Source organism: Prunus persica, chromosome G1, assembly GCF_000346465.2.
Source record: "Prunus persica cultivar Lovell chromosome G1, Prunus_persica_NCBIv2, whole genome shotgun sequence".
Lineage (NCBI taxonomy): Eukaryota > Viridiplantae > Streptophyta > Magnoliopsida > Rosales > Rosaceae > Prunus > Prunus persica.
The window spans coordinates 30,259,696-30,284,597 of NC_034009.1; the positions used below are offsets into that span (position 1 = coordinate 30,259,696).

Here is a 24,902-nt window from a genome sequence, read left to right on the forward strand (position 1 = left end):
AAAACCTAATGGCCAAAATAAAAAGAAGAGAGAGAGAGAGAGAGAGAGAGAGAGAGAGAGAGAGAGAGAGAGAGAGAGAGAGAGAGAGAGAGAGAGAGATCCTACAACAAACCTAGTTATATGTATATAATTTCCATGACAAAAGTTGCATTACCCACATTATATATTTGAAGCTTCGTTCAGAAAAGAGAAAGAAAAAAACCATATATAATAATAATCTTCATGGTTGACTAATTTATTTTCGTTTTCTTTTCATAGGTCATATTTGACTAATTTTAGTTGGTAAGATGGAGATGTAAAAACGAATCAAATTATTAATTCACATTGCAAAATATTTCAAAAAAATTAGAATTACACTGTAACAAGTTTGTATCAAACAGTTTTGTACTTAAATTTTTGAGAAGAGAGAAATGCCAAACAGCTTCAATTTGCTTTGACTAGTTACAAAGATAATCGTATTTATATTGTTTAGCTCAAAAGCATGTGTAAGTGCATTAAAAGCAACGGCTCTGATGATGATAGTATCTGAAGTGGATTTGTATTAATTTGAAAATAGCACCACTTTAGGAAGCCTAAGATGATTCTAATTATAGTCCACGCAGAGCTAAATAGAGCCAACGGCAACCGGGAACTGCCCTTGTTTGGTTACTTTACAAATATATATCAAACAAAAAAACAGCCACCACTTAGTCCACAACAGTAATTAAGTACCATGCGTATAGGCTTAGGGGCCTGGCTAGTAGGAAAGTTGCATGTGTTGTTGTGTTTGTTCAGATTTTAAATTAATTATATATATATATATATATATATATATATATAAAAGATAAATAGATATAGATAGATATAAAAGAGATGATGAAGCAGCAGCAGCTAGGGTAGCAGTAGGTGAGTCTGAAGGGAAGGGAGCGACCAATGGAAAATATGGGATTTTAAAACGAAATTCAAGACGAAAACGACCCTTCATTTCAACAATATCAATGTGGGTTGTTGGTGTAGATCACGCGGTTGAGGGAAGAGCACCTCTTATGGCATGTTATGATTCAAACCAGGCTTTCTTTTTTGGTGCGCTGTTGTTATGTAGCTTTGTCTAGCTACCTCTGTCGTCTCTCGTCGTCCTTATTACTTCTCCATCCATCTGCTGCTAATTATCATGTTACATCTTTTTCACACACACATGCACAGTGCACTCACTCTATCTCCGTGGCATGGCACAGTCAATATATATATATATAATATAAGTGTATGTATGTACGGCGAGTGTGGCTTTCAGAACTGTTTGCTGAAGTTTCATGCATGAGTCTTTTGAGAGAAAGAGACGTGGGTTTTGTGTTTGCATGAGAGAGGGCATGTCGTTGAGAAGTGTGACTATATGATATGTACAAGTATGCATCAGGAAATGTAAACTTGTCTCTGCCTCCCCACAACCATTAGCTTAGCTAGATTTGTATCTTTATATATATATATATATATATATATATATAAGTATATGCAGTGCAGCCTTAATTAGCTCTAGGCTCTAGCTAGCTAGGGCAATAGAGGGATCTATATAACTTTTACCTGGAACCTATAGCCTATAGGGGTCTTTCTCTCAGCCTTCTGTGGCTGTGAAATCTGTGATATGTATATATGGCAGTATCGTGTAGATCGGATCGGACTCCCTGGGAAAGCAAACAAGAATGTTTTGGTTTGTTCTGATCTATGTCAAACTTTTCTCTGTGGGTTTTTGGCTTTGCCTTCAGTTTCTCTGGTTGTTTTTTAACCAATCACGGTTTGCCACTTCAGGTTATTACTGTATACTGTGGCTCTCCCTCCTCCTATCCTATCCTATATTATATGCCTTTTTCTATCTTCGGAAAAGAAAAAACTTACCAGACGAGTTACTGGTGGTGGTGGTGTACGTAAAATATATTGTTTCTCCTTCTTAATAAGAAGTTTTAATTATTAAAGCAACAGATCCATCGACGATATATATGCAGATGTTACATAATCCACTGCCCGCAGATTAAAACATATGAATGAATCTGAGTCTTGAGAAGAAAAGTGGAACCCTTAACTCCGAACATAATGATTTGTGAGGTCTTGCTAAAGACTTTTCTTTTTCTTTTTTCTGTCCAAGAAGTCCAAAACATGGCTCATGGACGGCCATGAAGCTTAAGAATCCTGGGACTTGGTGTGAAATAAAGAGCAGGTGCCTTCCAATTTAAACACAACACAAAATAAGTTCAAGAAAAGAGATTGCAATAGATAACAGTTGGTGAATGTTAGAGAAAAACAAATGAGTTCTTGACCATCACAAGATACAAGATATACAAATGATCATATTCGTCAATACAGTATAATCCTCAGCACCTTCTTTAAAAACTATTGGAAAGTGTATTCCATGGTGTGACGTATGCTTTCTTATGTGCTGTTCCTGCTGTGCACCTTGATCCAATTATTCATTTGAGCACTACAAGGACTTAACCAGCTCTGCAGCGGAACGGGCAGCAGCAGATGCACGCTCAGCAGAAGCAATGGCAGCTCGAGCTCTCTCCAGGATCTCAGATGATTTTGGTCTTGTCTCCCTTTTGGTATCACTAACTGCTGCCGCTTTATCATCATTAATCGATGGTTGAATCTCATTAGTGTATGATGTGTGTGTCTCCCTTAAAGGTCTTGGAGCATGAAGGTACTTAGGTTCTTGTTTAATATCTGCAGCCACAATAGAGTGTGCCCCATTAGAAGGTGAAGAACTAAAAGAGCCTTGTTTTGCCGGAGCTTGAGAAGGTGCTGCTCCACCACTTACGTGCTTGGATCCACCCTACAGATAATGGCAAAAATACCACAGTTATTGTAATTACAGAGTAAAAATAACATAAAAGAAAGGTACTAATATATTTCAAATTCTGCAATAGACAATATGCCTGAATAGATATGGAATGACATAAAGTGTAATTGTTGATTAACATGCCAAATCAAAACCAAGAAATTCCCATATCATGAATATGCTTGTGAAAGCATGAGAAGCACACACAAGAAACTCCCATATCATGAGAAGTTGCACAGGGTGTCTAGTCATTATTCTGATGGACCAAATGATGTCAAAAGATTAAGCTACACCTAATTCGTTTGAAAATGGAAAAGAACTTAATTTGGTAAAAGTACCAGCAGATCCTCATGCGTTTTACTGAATTCTGCTTCAGTATTAGAAGAATCCCAATTCAGATTGTACTCTTGTGCAATTTCCTTCAAGACCCTAAGCCTGGCCTCTCCAGATGGAGCACTAACTGAAAGCTTCTCAATTATCTGCCAAAATTACATTTAAAGAATTGAAAAAGTGGTATCAGTTTTTGATAAATATTGGTTGTTCATGCAGAGATTCACAATTGCACATGCAACAAAATACTTAACAGTTCGGTTGACCCCAGAATCAGGACGAAGCTCAGACGCAGCTGATACAAATTCCTTTCCATATTTTGCTGTAAACAAATTCTTGATCTGCAATAAATCTGGAACTTCTGAACATCTTGGGGAAGCAAAAATTATACTTGATATAGCTTCTCGTAATTCTGGTGGACACTCCCTGTAAGGAGAAAAATGGTTAAAAATTGAGTGGCATAAACAAATTATATTGACATACATGTGGGAAGAAATAACAGAATTTCAACATGCCTGCTGGTTAAGAAATTAAAAAACACACAATACTCAGTGTTTCCTACTCCCATTAGTATATCATGATATAAACTCCAATGTACTTTCTTAATGTAATACACCTGATGCTTTACATGTCATATTTGACAATTACCAACAATCAATGGATTTACCTCTGGCTTTCAATAATGGGAACACGTGCAAGGACAAATTCACAGAACAGCTCCAATATCTCATACGCAGCCCATATGTCTTGCTCTCGTATAACATGCTCCACCTGACCAGATTATGAAATGCTCACCAAAGCTATCAATAATAATTCAAACATGAATTAAATTTTAATCAAATAGGCATTGACATCTTTGAGTATAGTTTTGAAAGTTGTACCCGAATTCGAGCTATTGCTTCTTGGCCAGCCTGCAAAAATTGCGCAATTTCCTTGCGCATGTGTTTGAGCTGCACATCTCTCTTGTTTTGCAGCAATTTCATGCGTGAAATAGCCAAGTTCAAACATGTTTTGCTACAAAACAACTACCAAGGTTAAGACTTCACCGAATTACAAGAGCAATTCAAACAAGTAGACAGATATTTGACTCCAAGTCTCAATATTTGATAATCACACGCGGCAGAGTTAAGAAACAACCAAATTACTAGAGACAACGAATATCTAGCGCCAACAGCAAAAACTATCCAAAAATATTGACGAGAAATGCACAAAATCGATCAAAAATATTTTAATGAAAGAAACCCATATGCTGAAATGCATTAATGATTGGGTGCCTCGAAGAATCCAGAATTTCGAGAACATATTGTCCACTAATTAAACTGCAATTCTACGAAAACTTAGAATTATGGGATCAAACTTGAAAGTAAAGTTGACCGACAGAAATTATACGAAATCAAATCATGATAAGCAAAGAATAAGGATTTGAATAACAGAAACAAACATATAATAAAGGGATGAGATTCAGGGGCCAAGGCAAATGGGTATGACCTACCACTTTGTGCCAAAAACGCCTCTGTTGAAAAGCTGGTTTAAGAGAGACATGGATGATGGATGCCTAATGAAGACGATGAGCCTCTTGTAGATAATCTCGATCGCTTAATGAAGCCCTTTCAGACTACGATTTATAGTTTCTGGGGGAACAATTGCCGAAAATCAGCTACTTTTCTTCAACTTCTGGGTCAAGCTCCGTTTGGCATAGCGTTCAAGTTTTCGTTTTTTATGTACCAACTCTGCTGGATCAGTGCCTCCCTTTTTTCAACCAATTTTTACTTATACTCGGATGACAGCTCTAAATCTTCAATAATGTCGGACCCAAAAAAAATTACATGGAATACTTTTTTTGTTTTGTTTGTTTATATCATATTTAAATCAATTTACCATTATTATGTTATTGACACTAAATAATGGGATATTTTTCAAAGGTCGATGAATAGGTTTTTTTATTTATTTATTTAAATTTTAGAGAAGACAATATGATTTTATTCATTAGAGGAAAAAGACAAGCACAAAAGGTAGGCTCATATCCGAAAAACTACTTGTTACAATCCTCAAATAAAACATTTATGAGAAAATTTGAGGGCTCTTCGAACCAAGAGATAGAACTCTTTATAAAAAGAGCAAAACGTGATTTGCTTGGCGGCGGATATGGAAATAACCATCCCCAGTGACATGAGACAACAAAACCTTGGTAACCTCTATCACATGACTGATGAAGGACCTATTAATAAAGTTAGCACCAAGAAATGTAACAATCTTGAGCGAATCACTTTCAAAACAAACTTTGCTAAACTCCCTTTCTACCGCCAAAGAGGCTCCCTCCCTTGCAGCTAAAGCCTCCACTCGTGAAACTGAATGCACATTGTCCATGTGCAAGGCTCGCCCTACTAGGAAACATCCTTGTGACTCCCTTGCTACGACTCCCACCCCCACCCACGTTGTCCTCTAATAACCAAGCTTCGTCAACATTAATTTTAATAGTCTCCCCATCTGATTTTGCCCATTGTTGTTGGCTCGTAACCCCATTTCCTATCCCCGTCGCTTCCCTTACTCACAAAAATTCTTGCAATTTACTCATTGCTCAACAACTAGTAGTCTCAGGACGTTCGTCCTTGTTATGCCAAAGCTTCCCATTTCGTGTCTCCCAAATTGACCATCTCAACATCATAAAAATAGCAAAGTCAGATTTGGAGCGTAATCTAGCTTTATCTAACACCCACTCACAAGAAGATTGTTCAAAATTTAGTAGAGATGCTCGTGCCAATGGTGAACTGCACCAAACACCTATTGCAAAGGGGCATGTGCTAAGAATATCTAGAGTAGATTCTGTCAAACAAAGTAGGGCAAATATTCATATATGCTCGTATATGCTTATATACGTTTATCTCCAATATAGAGGTTGTGGGGGTCTTTTTCTTCCAGCAGCTGTAAATGGGCTAGGCTGCCAGAAAAGGGAAATTACTGAAATTGCCCCCTGTGCTTGAGTTCGAAAATCAAGCCCCAAAAGCACTTCGAAAGGGGAGCAAAACCTTAGGAAGTGTTCTGGTTACCTTCACCAATGAAAATGAGGGCTGCTTACAGGTGTTTTGTGCTTGCTTTCAGATAAGATTTTGGCTTAGCATGAAGAGCTTGTGGTATGGGAGCAGGGTCAGCATGAGTTGAGCATCAAAAGGGGAAAATAAGGCTTCTTAAGGAGAAGTGTGAGTGTTTAAACTGAGGGAAACCAGATTTGCATGGTGATCTTGGCTGGAAGGAGGTAAAAGATGAACATCGCTTCTTCCGGCAGCTTGACAGATTCTGAAAATAATCTGCCAAGCAGAGCAGAATGGAGAAGAAGAGGTGAACAAGGTTACTGGATTTTGCTAGTAAGAGAGGAAGCTTGCTCTCTCAGCCTGGGTTGGTTTTTGCTGGGTGGAGGGGACCTCCTTTTATAGCTGCGGGAAACTACCCTTTCCCAAGAAACCCTAATGGTTTCTTCCCAATCTTGGCAAATCTTTCCATTCTTTTTCCTCTCTTCTCTTGACTTTCCTATTTGGGTGAGATTTCCCCTTATCTATTTGCACAAAATCAGGAGTTTTGGAGCTCAAGACCCCTTTTCCCGCGGCTGCTTCAGTAGGAAGCTCCACTCTTGGCTATTTTTCTTCTTCTTTCCCTTCTCCTTCCTGGGCCAGCACCAATAAGGGAAAATGACTGGGTGTATATACTGGTTTGAAAGGGTACTCCTCTTCCTGACAACTTACATGCTAATATCCCTTGGTCTCTCTAGTGTTTTGTTTTGGGACTTGATCCATTCCCATGTGCTGGCACTTTCCAGCGGCTCTGTTCAGTGAACCTCCAGACCTCTTCTACGTGGCTTCCTCTTTTCTAGCAAAGGGCTGAGGCTTTTGTGGCTTGTTGTGGAATTTTGTTTGGGCTAAGGTACTTTATTAAATAAGTGGGCTATTTAAACATTGGGCTTTTGGTTGGGCTATCCTTTGACTGGGCTAATTTTGGTTGGGTTATTTTCCCTCTTTGCTCACCCATATATTTGGGGCTAAGAAATGGGCTTGGGTCCCGAGGCTCCCAAGCAACCCGGAACCTCCATTTCTCGTCCCATCAACGGGCCTCATGACGACCTATTACCATCCATACCACAAGCCATTCAAGCAAGCCCCGGGCATTTTGAGTGGCTTGGGCCCACTTAGGCTTGTAGTGTGTTTGGGTATGAAACAACGATTTCATGCTTGGCATGGCATGTCGCTTGGCGTGCTTTAATTTTTTGTTACCCTTGATGTTTAATTTTGGCATGGGCTCGTAGAGCTGGCATGGTGAATTAGCATGGCGCATGAATTTCAATTCGCATGTGGCAAGTTTTTGAGTACCTCCTTTTTGTGCCTTTTCTTAATAAAATGGCGTTTCGGGCTGGTAATTTATTTGGGCCCAATCATGAATTTTTTTGGGTCTCAACATTAGCCCCCTTAATTATAAGGGCCATGGGCAGGTGCGGTAATGGGCCGAATAATTAAAACCCAACACAAAAAAAATCAGATTTGTATTTTGGAGAACTTCTCTTCTTCCCGCGTGCAAAATGACGGCGCGTCATGATTGGTCCCATCAGTTACTTGCGGTTTTCCAATGCCAACCGCCTTCTGCTCTCTTCTTTATATTTTTTTCTTTTTTTCTTTTCTTTTCTTTGCCCTTTCCTTCTCTTTTCTCGTACCAGACCCAAAACTCCTCTCCAACTCTTCTCTCTTCGTTCCCTTTCATCCTCCCACAAACTCAGACCAAGTGAGAGAGTGAAATCGGGCAAAAAAATCACCTGCTTCCAGCCGCTGGGAAAGAGACCCAAGCGAGCCTCAGCTCCATCGTTCCGCCTCCGTTCAAAGGGAGGCCGTTTGCTGTCGCTGGAAGGGTTCTTCTTCGTGTGGGTTTCTCTTCCAAAACCCCGATCCTTCTTCTCTCCTTGGTACATTCAAGATCATCGCTTGGCAAATCCCACGGGGTACACTTCTCTCTTGTTTTCTCTTAAATTTGTTGGAGAATTTGTTGGGTCCTTCATACCCATGGGTGTTGCTTTCTGTTTTGGCAGCCAAGGACCAAACCCTCTTTCACCCATTTCGTTACTATTGCAACAAGAGTGCTTACGGAGTGGGTATTTGCAAAAAGGGGCTTGTGCTATTCTCTGAGTTCCTTCTTTCCTCGTTTTGTTTTCCTTTTCGGCTGCTGGAAAAAGGGTATCAACTGGCGGTACGAGTTTCCCCTTTTTCCTCTTTTTCTTGCCCCTATTTTGTCTTGACTTCTTCTGTGTTTCATAAAAAAGACTGCTCTTTACATGATATGCCCCTGTTTTCCATTCTTTATTCCGTGCAGATATTGACTCATCTGGCATAACCGAAGATAGGTGCTGGAAATTCTAACCTTTCTGCTGCCGGAACCTCGAGTGCCTCAACTCCTTATTCGTGACTCTAATATATCCCTTTGGTAAACAAATCTGTCAACTTGGGCATTTTAGGATAGATGTAGACTGATGCTTGGCCTAGGTTTACTCTTGCAAAGAGAAATGAAGACAGAACGCATGCTTTTATATTGCCTGCAGATTTCATACTTCGAGAGGAGACTTGCTTGAAACTTTTGCTTTTGGACTTTCAAATTGCATGTTTGCTTGGATGAGTTCAACCGAACGGGCTCGATATATATCTTGCATATGCTAATTTTATCCCGCATTCTTTCCACCTTCTTGTGTGCAGGTATTTACCGTCTTGCCAACGGTTGCCATGTCATCCGCTGATCCGTCACCCATTATTAGGGATCACCTTTATTCCGTGGAGGACAGATTACAGAGAGGGAGGCCTCCTCCTTTACTTAAGGGTGCAGATGAAGACATAAATATTGACGGAGAGCTAGCGCCAGAAGCGACTCCCGTAATTGATCCCGCATCCATATCCAGGTGCTGCATAGAAAAAGGTCTATTTCCGGCAGTCCCCTTGTTCTTTCAGTATCCATGCAGCATCAGCAAGGGTTGGTCAGAATGGGTTGACCATGAGTTGAGAAATCCGTCCACTTGTGACATTCTACGTCGGGCAGGGGTGCTGGATGCCATCTTCATTTCTAAAGCTTGCGACATCCATATTGAAGCCAAGATGCTCCGGCATGTGGTCAGGCGATGGAGCGTTGAGACACACACCTTTATTTATTCATGGGGAGAGTTCACTCCCACACTTGAGGATGTAGCCAATATATTTCATCTCCCCCTTTGTGGCAGCGTCGATCCTTTTCATATTGCGCTAACTCCTGAAGAAGAACTAAAGCTTGCGGTCTTACGGAAAGGTGCACCGACTTCTCCCAGCACTTCTCTGAGATTCAGCAACTGGATTCAGTGTTTTGGGGATGGGAACCGAAACAAGCCATGTCATCTTGCTGCCTTCATATCATTATGGCTCGGGAGATTCCTCTTTTGTGATTTCTCCCAAGACTGCTTACATGAGAGGGTGTTTCCATTGGCCTTGGCGATAGCACGGGGCAGCATGCTCCCCCTAGCCCCCATGTTTTTAGGGCATTTATACCGTTTGCTGGACCAGATCCAATTTCTTGAGAAAGGGGCGGCAGGAACTATGGCTGTGGAGACCTTTGTGAATTCCAGCTTTCTACAGATCTTCTTATGGGAGCGCTTCAAAGGGATAGAGGTGTCCCCACTTCCTTACCCGAAGGCTAAGTCGCTTGTTGGTTCCAGCGAAGGTTTCTATGTGCCAGATAGTCTTCCGTTGGTCTGCAGATGGTCCCGTCGAATGCAAAGGAAGGGCCAAAATTTTCTAGAGTTGCTGGATGATGTTGAGAAATTCAACTTTCGCCCTTTCTGTGCCTTATCAGAGGGATTTAGCAATGTACCTCTCTACGCCGATTCTGATGCTTTGGTAGAGGCCCTGGCAGTACCGGTGCAAGGTTGTCGACTACGCAGAGGGGCGCTGTTAAGTGCTGCATGCCTCCCTTTGCCCACAATTGGTGACGACCACTTGGAGATTTCTGTACATTATTCCCCTTATCGGGTCAGACGGCAGCTTGGATTTGACCAGGGCGCACCTTCCAGCCCCAGCCATGGAGATCCTTCGCTACTACATAGAGTTTTTTGGACCGAGGACAGGGTGCCGGGAGATGGCAGACCTCTTGCCCTTGCTTTGGCTAATCGGCAGCGTGTCGGTGGTCTCTCCAAGGCCTACCAAAGTTATTGGAATCGCTGCTTTGCCTCGTTTAGCCGATTTCATGCTGCTCATTGTGACAGGTTGATTCCTACCGTCATTTACCATGCTCGCCTGGTGTCGGAAGAGAAGGCCATCTCCCTAAGTGAGAAGCGAAATCTGCCCTTCATTTCAAAAAGCGGAGCAATTGTTGGTGACTTTTCTAGGCTGAGGCAGAAATTGGAGAGGCCGGTCTCTCATAGCGCCGGAAGAAGTACCACTCGCGTGAAGCGACAACGAGAGGAAAGCAGCAGCGTTGAAAGGAAGAAGCGAGCTGTTAGTGAACCTAAAAAGTTCATTCCCAAAGTAGCAGCAAGTGGCCCCCCTAGCTCAAAAAAGGGTGCCCTCCCGAGGTCTTCACCACGGCAGCAACTTGCAGCTTCCGGCAGCAGCCAACACACAGTGCCAGAAACTGCCTCTCCTAGCCGTAAGTCCTGCTATTCCTTTGTTCCTTCTTGCTGTATGTATTTTATCATCATTCTTTTTTTTTTTTTTTTTTTTTTTTTACTTACAGAGACTTCCCAAAACAAAGGCAAAGGTAGAGAAGCTCCCACAATCTCGAAGCGCCGAAGTATGCGTATTCTCCAATCGAGATTCGCTAATACCCGCAAGAACAAGGGTGAAGACTCGGGACCCAAGGTAGTGGTAACAGTTGATGATGACAAAAGTGATAAAGATGACATCGTGGAGCTCGAAACTGCCACCTGCGAGCGAAAGAGCGGCAGCTGCGAACAAGAGAGCAGCAGCCAAGACGAGGACCTTGGTGAAAATCAGCACCACAACCGTGGCGAAGGTACGTACGCAGGTCCCGTCACCTGTTCGGAAGAGTCAGCTGATCCAGATATTCATCCAGGATTTGCTAACGATTATGTGCAGCGTGCTGATGTTGAATTGGTACTGAATCATTACTTTGCTTGTTTTATTTGGTGTAGATATGTTGTAGGCTTGCCATTGCATCTCACAATTCTTGCCTTGCTACTTTCGTGCAGGTTGTGCCCATTACTGAAAATACTGCAGATCGTCCACCAGAGGCTACCCTTGATTTTCCTGCTGCTCCAATGAACACCACGCAAGCTGTCGACGAGGTATTTGTTGTCGGTTCATTCTCCTCCATGTTCTAGTTTTGCTCTTCCTTTCTTGTGCCTTTAATTATTCTGTTTATTTCCCTTCACGCATATTCTTTTTTTTTTAGATTGAGAGTGTCCCACCAGACGCAGGGGCTACACTTCCTACTCACTCCCTTGGGGCACCTAGGACTGCTGCCATCACCACTCTACATCTTCCAGCAGCGCAGCCGTCCGCTCATTCTTCCTTAAGAACGCCCGACACAGCTACCGATACCTCTTCATGGCTTCTAGCGGCATTGCCTCTCACTCCTTCTCGCTTGGGCATACCTGATGTGGCTGCTGGCACCTCTTCACAGCTTCCGGCAGCATTGCCTCCTGGGAAGACCATTGATGACAGCCATAGAGGTGGCAATACTTCCATCAATGTGGGGTATTTATCTGAAAAGGACATGTCTTGGCAAGACTGGGAAAATTCGTTTACGGCCTTCAAAGCTTTCTTCGATGGCGGGGTCACCATTCTTAGGTCCATTGACGAGCTCTTTCCGCTTTGCCACAGATTCAACGGTTATGCGACATTCCAAGGTGCCCTTGTGTATCCAGAGACGGTTGAGGCCTTGAAGAAGTTCATGGATAAGTATGGGAATTTGATGGAAGTTACTGGTGTCACCTCCTCTTCTCAAGGTGCACTGCCTTCCGAGCCCTTGGCTTAGTGCTTCACGGGATGGACACCATGCAGCTACTTGATATCACTGATCACAGACTGCTTTGTTGGCGGGACGAGATATGTGAGGCCATAGTTCTAGGCTTTCATGTGGATTTCCTTCTTGACCTTGTGAAGAGCTTGGCACGTGCCGTCTTTGGAGCGTGGGCCATTCATAGCATGAAATCATCGCGTGGTTCTGATGAGGTAACAGCTGCTGCCATTGCCTTGAATATTAAGCAGCAGGAACTGGAGGACCAGCGTCGGGAAATGCACGCCCTTCTTCTCGCCAAGGGTATTTCTGCTGACAACGCTGAGTGCGTGACAGAGGCAGCAGCTAGATCGTCTTCTAGAGCCTCTTCTGTTCTCTTCAGGCATTCTCCATAGCTTTTAAGGTGAATATATATATATAATTTTTTCTTTTTCAATTTGTTTGTTCATCGATCTTCTCCTTCCAACATTACTCGGTCTTGACATGTTCTCTTCCTTTTTGCAGGTCGTCCTTTCTTGGCTTGGTGCTCCATCATCTCAGCGCACACTTTCTTGAGACCACGGGACATACCCCTTTCCAGCACGTGCAGTTTTATTTCATTTTGCCATAACTGTGTATTTTCTTTCGAATATTCCAGCGACTATGACCTTATGATGTAATATCGAACCGCTAAAGCTTGTATTATTTTCTGGATGCTTTGAGACACATTGTAACCTGCATGCTTTATATATATTGCTTGATTAAACATAAATTGCCTCTGCGAGTTTGCTTGAGATTTTCTGACAGGTTGGGTATCTTTTGAAAACAAAGTATATGCTGCCAAAATTTTGACAGGAGCCGACTTTCTAAAGTTTCCTTTGCATGGTTTATCTAGCCTCTAAGCTTGAATAGCAACTTCTTGCCTTTCACGAAAAGAGTCGGGCTAGCATGTGCATGATTTTATAAAACTCCCAAGTGTTATGCGTATCACGTTGTTCCAGCACCTCAGGATTGCATGTGTTTTGTTTTTTTTTTTTTTTGTAATAGCTTGACTTCGTCTTCCTTGTATTATTCTTTTCTGTTTAGGCATGGTAATTGTTGACAATTTAGGACCCCATTCAAGTGGCTGTGAGGATCCATATGTAGCCGTCGGACGGTGGGTGAATAGTGCCGATCAAGTCAAGCCCCCAAGTGTGAAAGGGCCAAGGAGTACGCATGTCCTGCAGCAGCGTGGGCGGCTTGTGACTCAAATTGGCATGAACTTGGCATGTGTGGCATTTCTTCACAAAATTGTATGCGTCGTTCTTCATTGTAGGCCAATAATACCCAATACTCAACAGCTGCCGGTAAAGCTTCTTCATTCCTTGATGCTCACCACATTCTCCAGCATGAATTTCTTGCATAACTTGCTGTGCCTCTGATTCTCCCAAGCATTTTAATGGCTCACCATTGAATCCTTTACGGTAGAGGGTCGACCCATCTATGAAATATCTTCTCATTGTCTTTTTGAGCTTGCGAGCATGCTTAGGATTGGTTGGCAGGGCTCCATTGATGAAGGATGCCAAGTATGGAGCCCTCCAATCCTCTGTAAACGAGATGGTGAATGATTATTCGGTGGAGGGCATCGTTGCACACTTGGGACAATTAGCTTGTGTTTCAGCTGCTTGTTTTCTCATCTCTGGCCAGTAATAACCCTTGCGTTGCAAACGTCGATACAAGCTGATTATTGGTTCCAAATTGCAAGTGGCCTCATGCACTTCTTGGAGCTTCACTCGTGCCTCTGTTGTCCCTATGCAGCGGGTCAAAATACCTCCTGGAAGGCGCCTGTACAGCTCCTCAAAGATGATCACATAATCTTTTAACTCCTTGATATCACTTCCCTTGCCTATTTTTTCTTTTACAGACCTTCTCCAGTCATTCTCCTCTAGCTGCTCCACTTCAACCATTACTTCTATCACTGGCATATCCTTCTTGATCACAGTAATGCTGGGTTGTCCCTCAACAAATGAGAGCTTTGACCCCAAAGTAGCCAATGCGTCAGCGTACCTATTGGTAACTCCCGGAATATGTTCCAACACTACTTGTTTGAAAGACTGAACAAACCTCTCAGCAATTGTACGATATGGCGCCAATGTTGATTCCTTCACGGCAAAATTCCCTTGCAATTGACTCAGCACCAGATTCGAGTCTCCGATAACTTTAATGTTCTCTACACCCATCTCCCTCGCTGTGGACATTCCCATGATAAAAGCTTCATACTCCGCCATATTATTTGTGCAGGGAAAATTCAGCTTGAATGAGAGGGCTGTAGCTTGCCCTTCAGGATTAATGAGCACTACACCTGCTCCTCCACCCTTCATTGTGGAGGACCCATCAAAATAAAGGGTCCATGGTTCTGCTTCCGTGACGACAGCAATCATTTCCAGCAGTTCCCCCGGAACTTCCTGAAAGGCAGTTGATTCTTCGACTTCAGGAAATAAAGCCAGCATGTCAATCACGGCTTGTCCCTTGATTGCCTTAGGAGTGGTGCATGTGATATCGAATTCGGACAACTGTAACAACCAACGCGCAAGACGTCCGGATAATACCGGCCTCGTGAGCAAATATCTCACGGGGTCAGATTTCACCATGAGCTGTAATTTGTGAGCAAGGAAGTAATGTCGCAAGCGTTGTGCAGCATAGACAAGAGCAAGGCACAAGAGTTCCGTCTTCGGGTATTTTGCTTCAGCTCCTCTTAGTTGCCTGCTCACATAATAAATAGGACTTTCCTCTCCACTGTGACCATCTTGAGCAAGCAAGGCCCCTACTGCTGTATTTGTTGCGGCCAAGTAAAGTTTGAGTGGGAGTCCCGGAATAGGAGCTCTCATGGTGGGCAGCTTAGTAATTATTTGCTGCACTTGCTCATAGGCCTCTTGACACTTCCTGCTCCATTCGTATGGCTTACCCTTTTTGAGCAAGGGAGTAAAAACACTCATAGTGGCGGCAAGGCCCGGAATGAAGCGTCGAATATACGATAATCTTCCCATGAAGCTTTTTAATTCTTTTGAATTTCTAGGTGGCACAAGAGAATTTATGGCTCTAGTCTTCTCGGGATCCACATCTATGCCACGCTGGTGTACTTGGAATCCCAAGAATTTACCGGATGACACCCCGAATGCGCATTTCTTTGGATTCATCTTCAATCCGTACAGCCGGCATATTTCCAGCACCCTCCTCAAAATTTCTTGATGGCCTTCTCTGGTTTTGGACTTCACCACAAGATCATCCACATAATCTTCGACTTCTTTCCCCATCATGTCGTGAAACACTGCTGTCATGGCTCTTTGATAGGTAGCGCCAGCATTTTTTAGGCCAAACGGCATGACTGTGTAATAAAAGTTCCCATATGGCGTTCGAAAGGCTGTTTTCTCTGCATCTTTGGGTGACATTTTGATCTGATTGTAGCCACTAAACCCATCCATGAATGACAGCATGCCTTGACCCGAGGTCGAATCGATCAAGATATCCATGTTGGGCAGCGGAAATTCATCTTTTGGACAAGCTCGGTTGAGGTCTCGGTAGTCCGTACATATTCGAATTACTCCGGTCTTCTTTTTCACAGGGACAATGTTTGCTAGCCACGTTGGATGCTTGATTGGCTTGATGAATCCGGCAGCTAACAGCTTCTCAATTTCCACCAAGCTTGGATTTAAGCCGGGCATTTCCTCGTAGCTCCAAGCAAACACATCCCGAAATTCCTTCAACAACGATACCAAAGCCTCCCTCTCTTCGTTTGTCAAGTGGATGCTGATGGAGATGGGCCTCGGGGCAAAGGAATCATCACTTAAATCAATTGTCTCCAGCTGCTCAGCTACCGCTGTTGATCCGTCCTGTAAGTGCTTAGGTGCTGTCATTGGCTCCTGGAAAGTACAAGGCTGGGGCGCCTGGTCTTCTCGATTTTCCTGGCTGTTTGCTTGCATTGCTTCTCCTCCGTACTCGGGGCTTTCCCGTAGAATACGGTTAAGCCCCCAATCCCGTCATAAGCGATATACGGTGCGCCCATCTGGCAGCGTTACTTTTGTGCATTGGGGATGGTGGCGGACATGATTATTAGCTTCCGGATGCTTCTTTTTTTTCTCGGTCAATAATGGCGATAAGCTCTTCATTGCTTAAATCACGAATCTCAGTCCACGAAGGAAGGTAGGTCCCGAAATTCTTTGATGGGTTGCTTCCAGCACCTGTGCATTCGGTATAAAACTCTGCCTCGGAGTAGTGAGCCTCATCTTTATTGAATGGTGCTTGATTTCCGGGTATGCGTACTGGTCTCAACCCAATTCTCCCCTTCACACATTGGTGATAAGTAGAGACCACAAGCTTATGCTTGTTGAGCCAAGGCCTTCCAAGCAAAGCATGGTAAGCCACATCCACGTCCACAACATAAAATTTAGTAAGTGCTCGAATCGGTCCCACCTTCAGATTTACTTGCATATACCCGACCGTGACTTCGCTTTTATTCCCGAAACCGCTGATGCTTGTTTGAGATTGCACGATCTTAGATAGCGGAATGCCAGCTACTGTAAGCACAGATAGGGGTAAAATATTGACAGAGGAACCTGTGTCTACCAAGGCTCTCCTTATAAACACGTCGTTGATCTGTCCCTCCAAATAAAGCGGCCTCCTGTGGTCTGGGTAAGGAACTTCCATATCCTCGTCTGTGAAGATGATAGCATTGTCATTTCCCAAAAATGAACCTTGTGATTGAACAGTGAAGCAATGAGGGTCAGATGCCGCAGAGATGCTCATGAGAGCTACAGCAGCTGCTTCTCTTGCTTGAGGCCCAAAGCCAAGTTGGTCAAAGAGTGACTTGAACTTTGGGTTCCTTTGGAGGGCCTGTGAAGCTGTGGGCCCCTGTTTCAGACTTAGGTAACGTCCCAACACGCTTGCTTCAGCCTCCGTAACATTGTGAAATGTTACGGCAGCTATTTCCTGCTGTCCCAATGAAGCCCCCGAGTAGCAATCTTCCGGCATGTCTTGAACAAACATCTGATTACTTGAGTCGTCATCCCATCCATCAGCGAGTGGCCATGGCGTGTTATAACTTGAAGGCTTCGAATATTTGCACCAGTATGCCTTCTCCATGTTTCCGCAGGGTTCCCACATAGCTTCCGGTGGCTTCGGGTCATTCCTCCATGGGTGGCACAATTCATCATCATCGAGTAAATCCTCAGAATATGTAATGACAGCAGCTACCTCTTTGCCCCTTCGTTTCGGCAAGGGGTCCTCATCAATTGTTTGCTTCCTAGAAGGGAGCTCAAGGACTCCTTCATGTATTTTAGCATGTAAAATCCTTCTTAGACTCTGACAGGCAGTAGTTGGATGCCCCACAAATTGATGATAACGGCAGTACCTAGGGTCATTCTTCTCCTCCCTAGTAGGAATTTTGTAGGGTTTAAGAGGTTTGATTGCGCCGTCAGCAATCATTGTATCAAGGATGGCATGAAACTCTTCATCCTTACATGGTAGCGGCGGATATGTCTCCCTATCCTTCCGTTTGCGTGAGTTGTAGTCGTTGGATGGCTTATCATCTATGGCTAATGTTTGGTGTGTCTCCTTCCTATCGCTCCTCCAAGTCTTTGCTGGCTTGACAGACATGCTCGTCCTCCTTACTGCTTCTAGCAGCCGAGAAAATTGACTAATGCCAATATTCTCCAAATAGACTCTGTAATCTGCCACAATATTGCTGATGCGAATTTCGACAAGTGCCTCCTCATCCTTTTCATCATAGCAATCCAACGCCAGGTCCCGGAACCTACGCACAAAGTCCACGGGATCCTCACCATGTTTTTGGCGAGTGTTATTGAGTTGAGTGGTGGTAACCCTTTCTTCATTCTGAAAATACTTTTTGCAGAACTTGCTTGCCAAATCCTCCCAAGAGCGAATGGAGCCTGGTGCCAACGTCGTATACCACGTGTAAGCACGATCGGTAAGACTCTTCGAAAATTCTCTAAGTCGGAGATTATAATCTCCAGCATGTGGCCCTAAAGCATCGATGAAGCGGCTGACATGCTCCTTCGGGCTCCCCTTCCTTCCATCAAAGAGAACAAAGTTCGGTGCCTCATAGCCCTTAGGATAGGGCTGCTGGAGTAAGCTTGATGGGTATGGTGGCTGAGGAAGATACTTCCAATCCTCCTGACTCCGACTCAGCTCCTTTTCCAGCATGGCAACGACATCTTCTTGGGTGACAAAGGATGGTCCCTTTTGTTCAGACCCCTTTCCGGCAGCAGCGGCAGATTCCTCTTGCGGGTGTCTCTCGTTTTCTTCGCTTGGCTTAGCAGCACCTTTCAGTCCCTTAATAGTTTCCGCCATTTCTCTCTGAGTCTCTCCCAAAGCATGGATGGCTGTAACGAGGTTTGCGAGGGTGAAAGCTCCCTCACTTGCACGTTCCTCTCCTCTGGATGAGGCGCTGTGCCTTGATTCTGAATCGTCATGGCTAGGCCCATCTTGGGAGATTATGTTGTTGCTTCTGGTCCTTCTCCTTGGAGGCATTGGTAAAGATAGTGGCTTAATCCCCAGCAGAGTCGCCAATTTATGTGGGGGTCTTTTTCTTCCAGCAGCTGTAAATGGGCTAGGCTGCCAGAAAAGGGAAATTACTAAAATTGCCCCCTGTGCTTGAGTTCGAAAATCAAGCCCCAAAAGCACTTCGAAAGGGGAGCAAAACCTTAGGAAGTGTTCTGGTTACCTTCACCAATGAAAATGAGGGCTGCTTACAGGTGTTTTGTGCTTGCTTTCAGATAAGATTTTGGCTTAGCATGAAGAGCTTGTGGTATGGGAGCAGGGTCAGCATGAGTTGAGCATCAAAAGGGGAAAATAAGGCTTCTTAAGGAGAAGTGTGAGTGTTTAAACTGAGGGAAACCAGATTTGCATGGTGATCTTGGCTGGAAGGAGGTAAAAGATGAACATCGCTTCTTCCGGCAGCTTGACAGATTCTGAAAATAATCTGCCAAGCAGAGCAGAATGGAGAAGAAGAGGTGAACAAGGTTACTGGATTTTGCTAGTAAGAGAGGAAGCTTGCTCTCTCAGCCTGGGTTGGTTTTTGCTGGGTGGAGGGGACCTCCTTTTATAGCTGCGGGAAACTACCCTTTCCCAAGAAACCCTAATGGTTTCTTCCCAATCTTGGCAAATCTTTCCATTCTTTTTCCTCTCTTCTCTTGACTTTCCTATTTGGGTGAGATTTCCCCTTATCTATTTGCACAAAATCAGGAGTTTTGGAGCTCAAGACCCCTTTTCCCGCGGCTGCTTCAGTAGGAAGCTCCACTCTTGGCTATTTTTCTTCTTCTTTCCCTTCTCCTTCCTGGGCCAACACCAATAAGGGAAAATGACTGGGTGTATATACTGGTTTGAAAGGGTACTCCTCTTCCTGACAACTTACATGCTAATATCCCTTGGTCTCTCTAGTGTTTTGTTTTGGGACTTGATCCATTCCCATGTGCTGGCACTTTCCAGCGGCTCTGTTCAGTGAACCTCCAGACCTCTTCTACGTGGCTTCCTCTTTTCTAGCAAAGGGCTGAGGCTTTTGTGGCTTGTTGTGGAATTTTGTTTGGGCTAAGGTACTTTATTAAATAAGTGGGCTATTTAAACATTGGGCTTTTGGTTGGGCTATCCTTTGACTGGGCTAATTTTGGTTGGGTTATTTTCCCTCTTTGCTCACCCATATATTTGGGGCTAAGAAATGGGCTTGGGTCCCGAGGCTCCCAAGCAACCCGGAACCTCCATTTCTCGTCCCATCAACGGGCCTCATGACGACCTATTACCATCCATACCACAAGCCATTCAAGCAAGCCCCGGGCATTTTGAGTGGCTTGGGCCCACTTAGGCTTGTAGTGTGTTTGGGTATGAAACAACGATTTCATGCTTGGCATGGCATGTCGCTTGGCGTGCTTTAATTTTTTGTTACCCTTGATGTTTAATTTTGGCATGGGCTCGTAGAGCTGGCATGGTGAATTAGCATGGCGCATGAATTTCAATTCGCATGTGGCAAGTTTTCGAGTACCTCCTTTTTGTGCCTTTTCTTAATAAAATGGCGTTTCGGGCTGGTAATTTATTTGGGCCCAATCATGAATTTTTTTGGGTCTCAACAGAGGTATTTATAAGGAAGTACAACCCTAAATAAAATAGGAAATAAATATAAATTACAATAGGAAATAAATCTCAATTATAATAGGACTAGATAAATGGGTAAGTAACCAAAATCCTAACTAAGTAAGGCTCGCCAACACTTCCTCTTAAGTTAGGGCAAAGACATTTCGCACGCCCAAATGGACTGGGCTACCGTAAAGAACGAACTGATAAAGTTATCCCCTGTGCCTGAGTTCAAAGATCAAGCCCCAAGAATGCTTCGAAAGGATAGTGAAGCCTTAGGAAACACCTTGGTTACCTTCACCAATAAAAATAACAACAGCTTACAGATAAATTCTTGGCTTAGCATGAGAAGCTAGTGGCATGGGAGCTGAGCATTCATAAGTTTAGCATGAGAGAGAGAAATGACTGCGATTTCCTATGAGAAACAGAGTTTTTAAGGCATGGAGGAAGGGATTCTAAGAGGATTCGTTAAGGAGAGAGGGGGAGAGAGATGAGGGCAATGGTGTTGTTGAGACTCAAAAAATCCATAATTGGGCCCAAATAAATTATCAGCCCAAAATGACATTCTATTAAGAAAGGCGTAAAACGGAGTACACGAAAACTTGCAATATGCGAATTGCAGTTCACATGCCATGCTAAATAAATAATTCATCATGCTAGAATATACCGGCTCTACAAGCCCATGCCAAAATTAAACATCGCAGCCTTTTCTAAGGGCGATAAAATTAAAATATGTCGAGCGACATGCCATGCCAAGTACGAAATCGTTATTTCACACCCAACCACACTAGAAGCCTAAGTGGGCCCAAGCCACTCAAATGCCTGGGGCTTGCTTGAGTGGGTTGTGGTATGGATGGTAATAAATTGACATGAAGCCCATTGATGGGCCGAGAAATGGAAGTCTCGGGTTGCTTGGGAGCCTCGAGACTCAAGCGTATTTTTCAGGCCCAAACACATAAGTATGCACAAAATAGAAAAAAATAGCCCAATCAAAGAATAGGCCAATGAAAAAGCCCAAACGTTTAATAAAAATAGCCCATTTACTTAGTGAACCTTGGCCCATACAATTGTCATAAATGAGCTACAAGGCTCCAAGCACCTGGCTGGAACAAAAGCCACGATAGGGAGGTTTGAAGGTTCATTGAATAAAACTGCTGGGAGGTTCCAGCACATGTGAAGAGCAAGTTTCAAAGCAAGAAATATGTATGGAACCAAGGGATATTAGCACGCAAGCTATCAGGAGGAGGAGCACTCTTGAAACCAACATGTATATCTATTTGCTTTCCTTCACCAGATCTAGCCAAAGAAGGAGAAAGAAAAGAAGAAGAAAAAGAGCCAAGGATGGAAGTCTCCCACTAAAGCAGCTGCGGGAAATGAGCCTTGAGCTCACAAAATTCTTGATTTTGTGCAAATAGGCAGAGGAAATTTCACTAAGATAGGAAAAGTCAAGAGAAAAGAATAGAAAGGAAGGGAAAAGCTTGGCCAAATGGGATTTTAGAGTTTCTTGGGGAATAAAGGTTTCCCGCAACTATAAAATGAGGTCTCTTCCACCCAACAAAACCAACCCACATTTCAGAGAGCAAGCTTCCTCTCTCACCTGCAAAACCCAGCAATTTCATGCACTATTCATCTTTCTTCTCCATTTTCCTTTTCTGGCAGACCACTTTCAGAATCTGTCAAGCTGCCGGAAGAACATTGTTCTTCCTGTACCTCTTCTCAGCCAAATCTTCTTGCAAACCTCTCCTTTCTTACCTTAACACTTCCCTCTTTCCCCCAAAAAAGCCTAAACTTCCCCTCAGTGCTAAACTCATGTTGATTTTGCTTCCATGCCACATGCCTCTCATGCCAAGCTCAAAAGTTTATCTGTAAGCGTTAAGAAATCACCTGTAAGTTGTTGTTGTTTTAGTTTGTGAAGATAACCAAAATATTTCCTAAGCTCTACTGCCCTTTCAAAGCATTTTTTGGGCTTAATTTTCGAGCCCAGACAAAGGGAACAATTTCATCAGTCTGCCATTTACGGCAGTCCAGCCCATTTACAGCTGCCGGAAGAAAAGTCCCCTACAGGTGTTTTTTTAGCAGCTTGACAAAGGCTCTGTCAAGTGTTAGAACAGCATGTCAAGAGGGAAAACTAAGGAGAAGGAAGATGAATTGAGCACGAAATTGCTGGGTTTTGGAAGTAAGAGAGGAAGCTTGCTGTCTGGTTGTGGTTGTGGTTGTGGCTAGTCGTGAAGTATTGGGTGTTTTGAGTAATTTTTCAGCAGCCTGACAAAAGCTATGTCAGACTCTGAAATGGCTTGCCATAAGATAAAATGGGAGAAGATGGAGGAATATGGCACAAAATTGCAGAGTTTCAGGGATGACAGATGAAGCTTGCTCTCTAGATGTGGGTTGAGATGATGGGTAGGAAATGCCTCTTTTTATAGGCGCTCGAAGCTACTCTTTTCCAAGAAACCCTAATGGTTTCTATCCAATTTGGCCAAGTCTTTCTCTTCCTTTCTCCCCTCATCCCTTCAATCATCCTATTTTGGTGAAATCCACTTTGCCCATTTGCACAAAGTTAGGGATTTTTGAGAGCTCAATGCTCTTCCCGCAGCCACTTTAGTGGAAAACTCCTATTTTTAGCCATTTTTCTTCCTTCTTTTCTCCCCTCTTCTATGGCTAGATCTGATGGGGGGAAAGAAATGGGTACGTACACTGGTTTGAAGGGTGTTTTGCTCAAGTATCCTTTGGTTTTTTTGGATGGCTTATGTTGGGATTTGTCTTTGGCCATGTGCTGGAGATTCCCAGCAGCCTGCAGATGTGAGTGGCATTTAGCTTTGGTTGTGATCTTATCTCCAGTTAAGTGCTGGAAGCTGCAGATATTTTCCTTGGTTGCTTGGACCTTTCTATGGTGATGGGTTAGTTCACTAAAGGGATGGGCCAACTTCCCAAAGTGATGGGCTAGCTTTTCTAAGGTAATGGGCTATTTTCTCTGCTTTATGCTTTTGGGCTCAAAAAATAAGCTTGAGTTTCGGAGCTTCTAAGCAGCCCAAAACTTTCATTTATCGGCTCATCAATGGGCCTCATGAAACTCGTAACCATTCATACCACAACCTGCTCATCAAGCCCCAGGCATTCGCTTGGCTTGAGCCTACTTAAGCTTGTAGCGTGGCGTGTTGCTTATTTGCTTGGCGTGGTACGTGTGCAAGCGTATATGATGAACTCTTGCGTATACCCAAATTGGGTTTCTTCCCAAGTTAGGTGTCGTACTGGGCCGGAAATTTATTACGGTCAAACCATGGATTTTTTGGGCCTCAACAGTGTGCATCATCCAACTTTTTACGGTAGTATCATCAATTTTCCACTTTTCAAATTGTGGATCTTTGGAATCTAGAGTCACGGGTTAGGTAACCCAATTTTCTTTGTGAAGTAGCATAGAGTTTAATCATCGAAGCCCAAATCACATGGTTGGATCCATTCAATTTGAATCCTAATAGTAGGTTGGTGGACGATCAAAACACAGCAACATCATCAGCAATGACCATAGCAACGAAAAGTGAAGCAAACAAAGGCAACATCAACAGCGATAGCAATGGCCACGTCAACGGCATCAGAAAAATGGAAATTACGAATTCTTCCATATCAACTGTAGCTAATTCAAGCAGGCACAACTTCTCTTCCCTCCACCTATCACCCTAAAGAGAAGGGGTTGTTGGAGTTAAGAAATAGGCAATATATTCATAGGAGTATGTCAAGGTAATGGGGATACATCAATAAACATATCATTTTCACTCCCTCTCCCCCTTTTGAAAAGGAGAGGAGGAGAGCCCTTAAATTGCAAGGATAACGCAAGCACAAGTCATAAGAAAACCTAAGCTCTAATACATGTCAAACAAGTAGTAGGGCAAATATTCAGATAAGCTCGTATATGCTCATATCATTTCATCTCCAATATGGAGGTATTTATAAGGAAGTACAACCCTAAATAAAATATAAAATAAATCTCAATTATAATAGGACTAGATAAATAGGTAAGTAACAAAAATCTTAACATAGTAAAGAATCAAAATCCTAACTAAGTAAGGACTCGACAACAAATTCCAACGGCTAACTACAGAAAACACAGCCATGATCAACTTTTACTCTTTTTGGTTGTAAATTTGTCATTATTGGGAGAAAGTCAGAGCAAACACGCCACCAGAACATTTTCACCCTCTCTGGCACTTGGGTTGTCCAAATAGCTGACCAAATTTCGGTAGAACCATGACCATTCGTGGAAGAAGATGCGGCATTCCTCGCTTGGGCTGCATGGTCCTTCTCCTTGCAACATGATAAGCACTCTTCACCGTGAATTGGCCTTTCTTATCAAGGTGCCATATTAAATTGTCTTTTACCCTCCGAAAGCTTAGGGGAATGGAACGAATAAGCTCCACCTCTTCAAGAAAAGAAAAAAAAAGGTTATGCAAGAGAGGTACATTCCATGTTCTTGTATTATCATGAATGAGGTCAGCAACTTTAGTATGGACACAATCTGCAGGTTTAGATGAAAAAACACTTGGAAAGTAGATGGTTGGGGACCCATCTATCACTCCAAATATTTATCTCCACACCGCTTCCCACTTGCCATCGAGAACCACAAATTAAAAGCTTTCTGGCATCACAAATACTCTTCCAAACACAAGAACTATGAGGGGAAACCACGGCCTCCAGAAAAGAGTGGTTG

At 43.3% G+C, this 24,902-nt stretch overlaps 1 protein-coding gene across 2 annotated transcripts; it reads right to left on the bottom strand.

Moving 5' to 3' along the window:
- On the bottom strand, positions 2,218-4,939 carry LOC18791255 (IST1 homolog). 2 transcript variants are annotated; one of them, XM_007222886.2, is made up of 6 exons: positions 4,629-4,939; positions 4,018-4,150; positions 3,804-3,907; positions 3,391-3,562; positions 3,145-3,285; positions 2,218-2,800 (listed from the first exon to the last, which is right to left on the bottom strand). In XM_007222886.2, exons 1-6 carry the CDS (start codon positions 4,676-4,678, stop codon positions 2,450-2,452), a joined length of 951 nt encoding a protein of 316 aa, XP_007222948.1. In that variant the 5' UTR covers positions 4,679-4,939; the 3' UTR covers positions 2,218-2,449. The 2 variants fall into 2 exon arrangements, with proteins under 2 accessions (XP_007222948.1, XP_020411044.1); XM_020555455.1 differs by having other exon boundaries at positions 4,018-4,161; positions 4,629-4,925.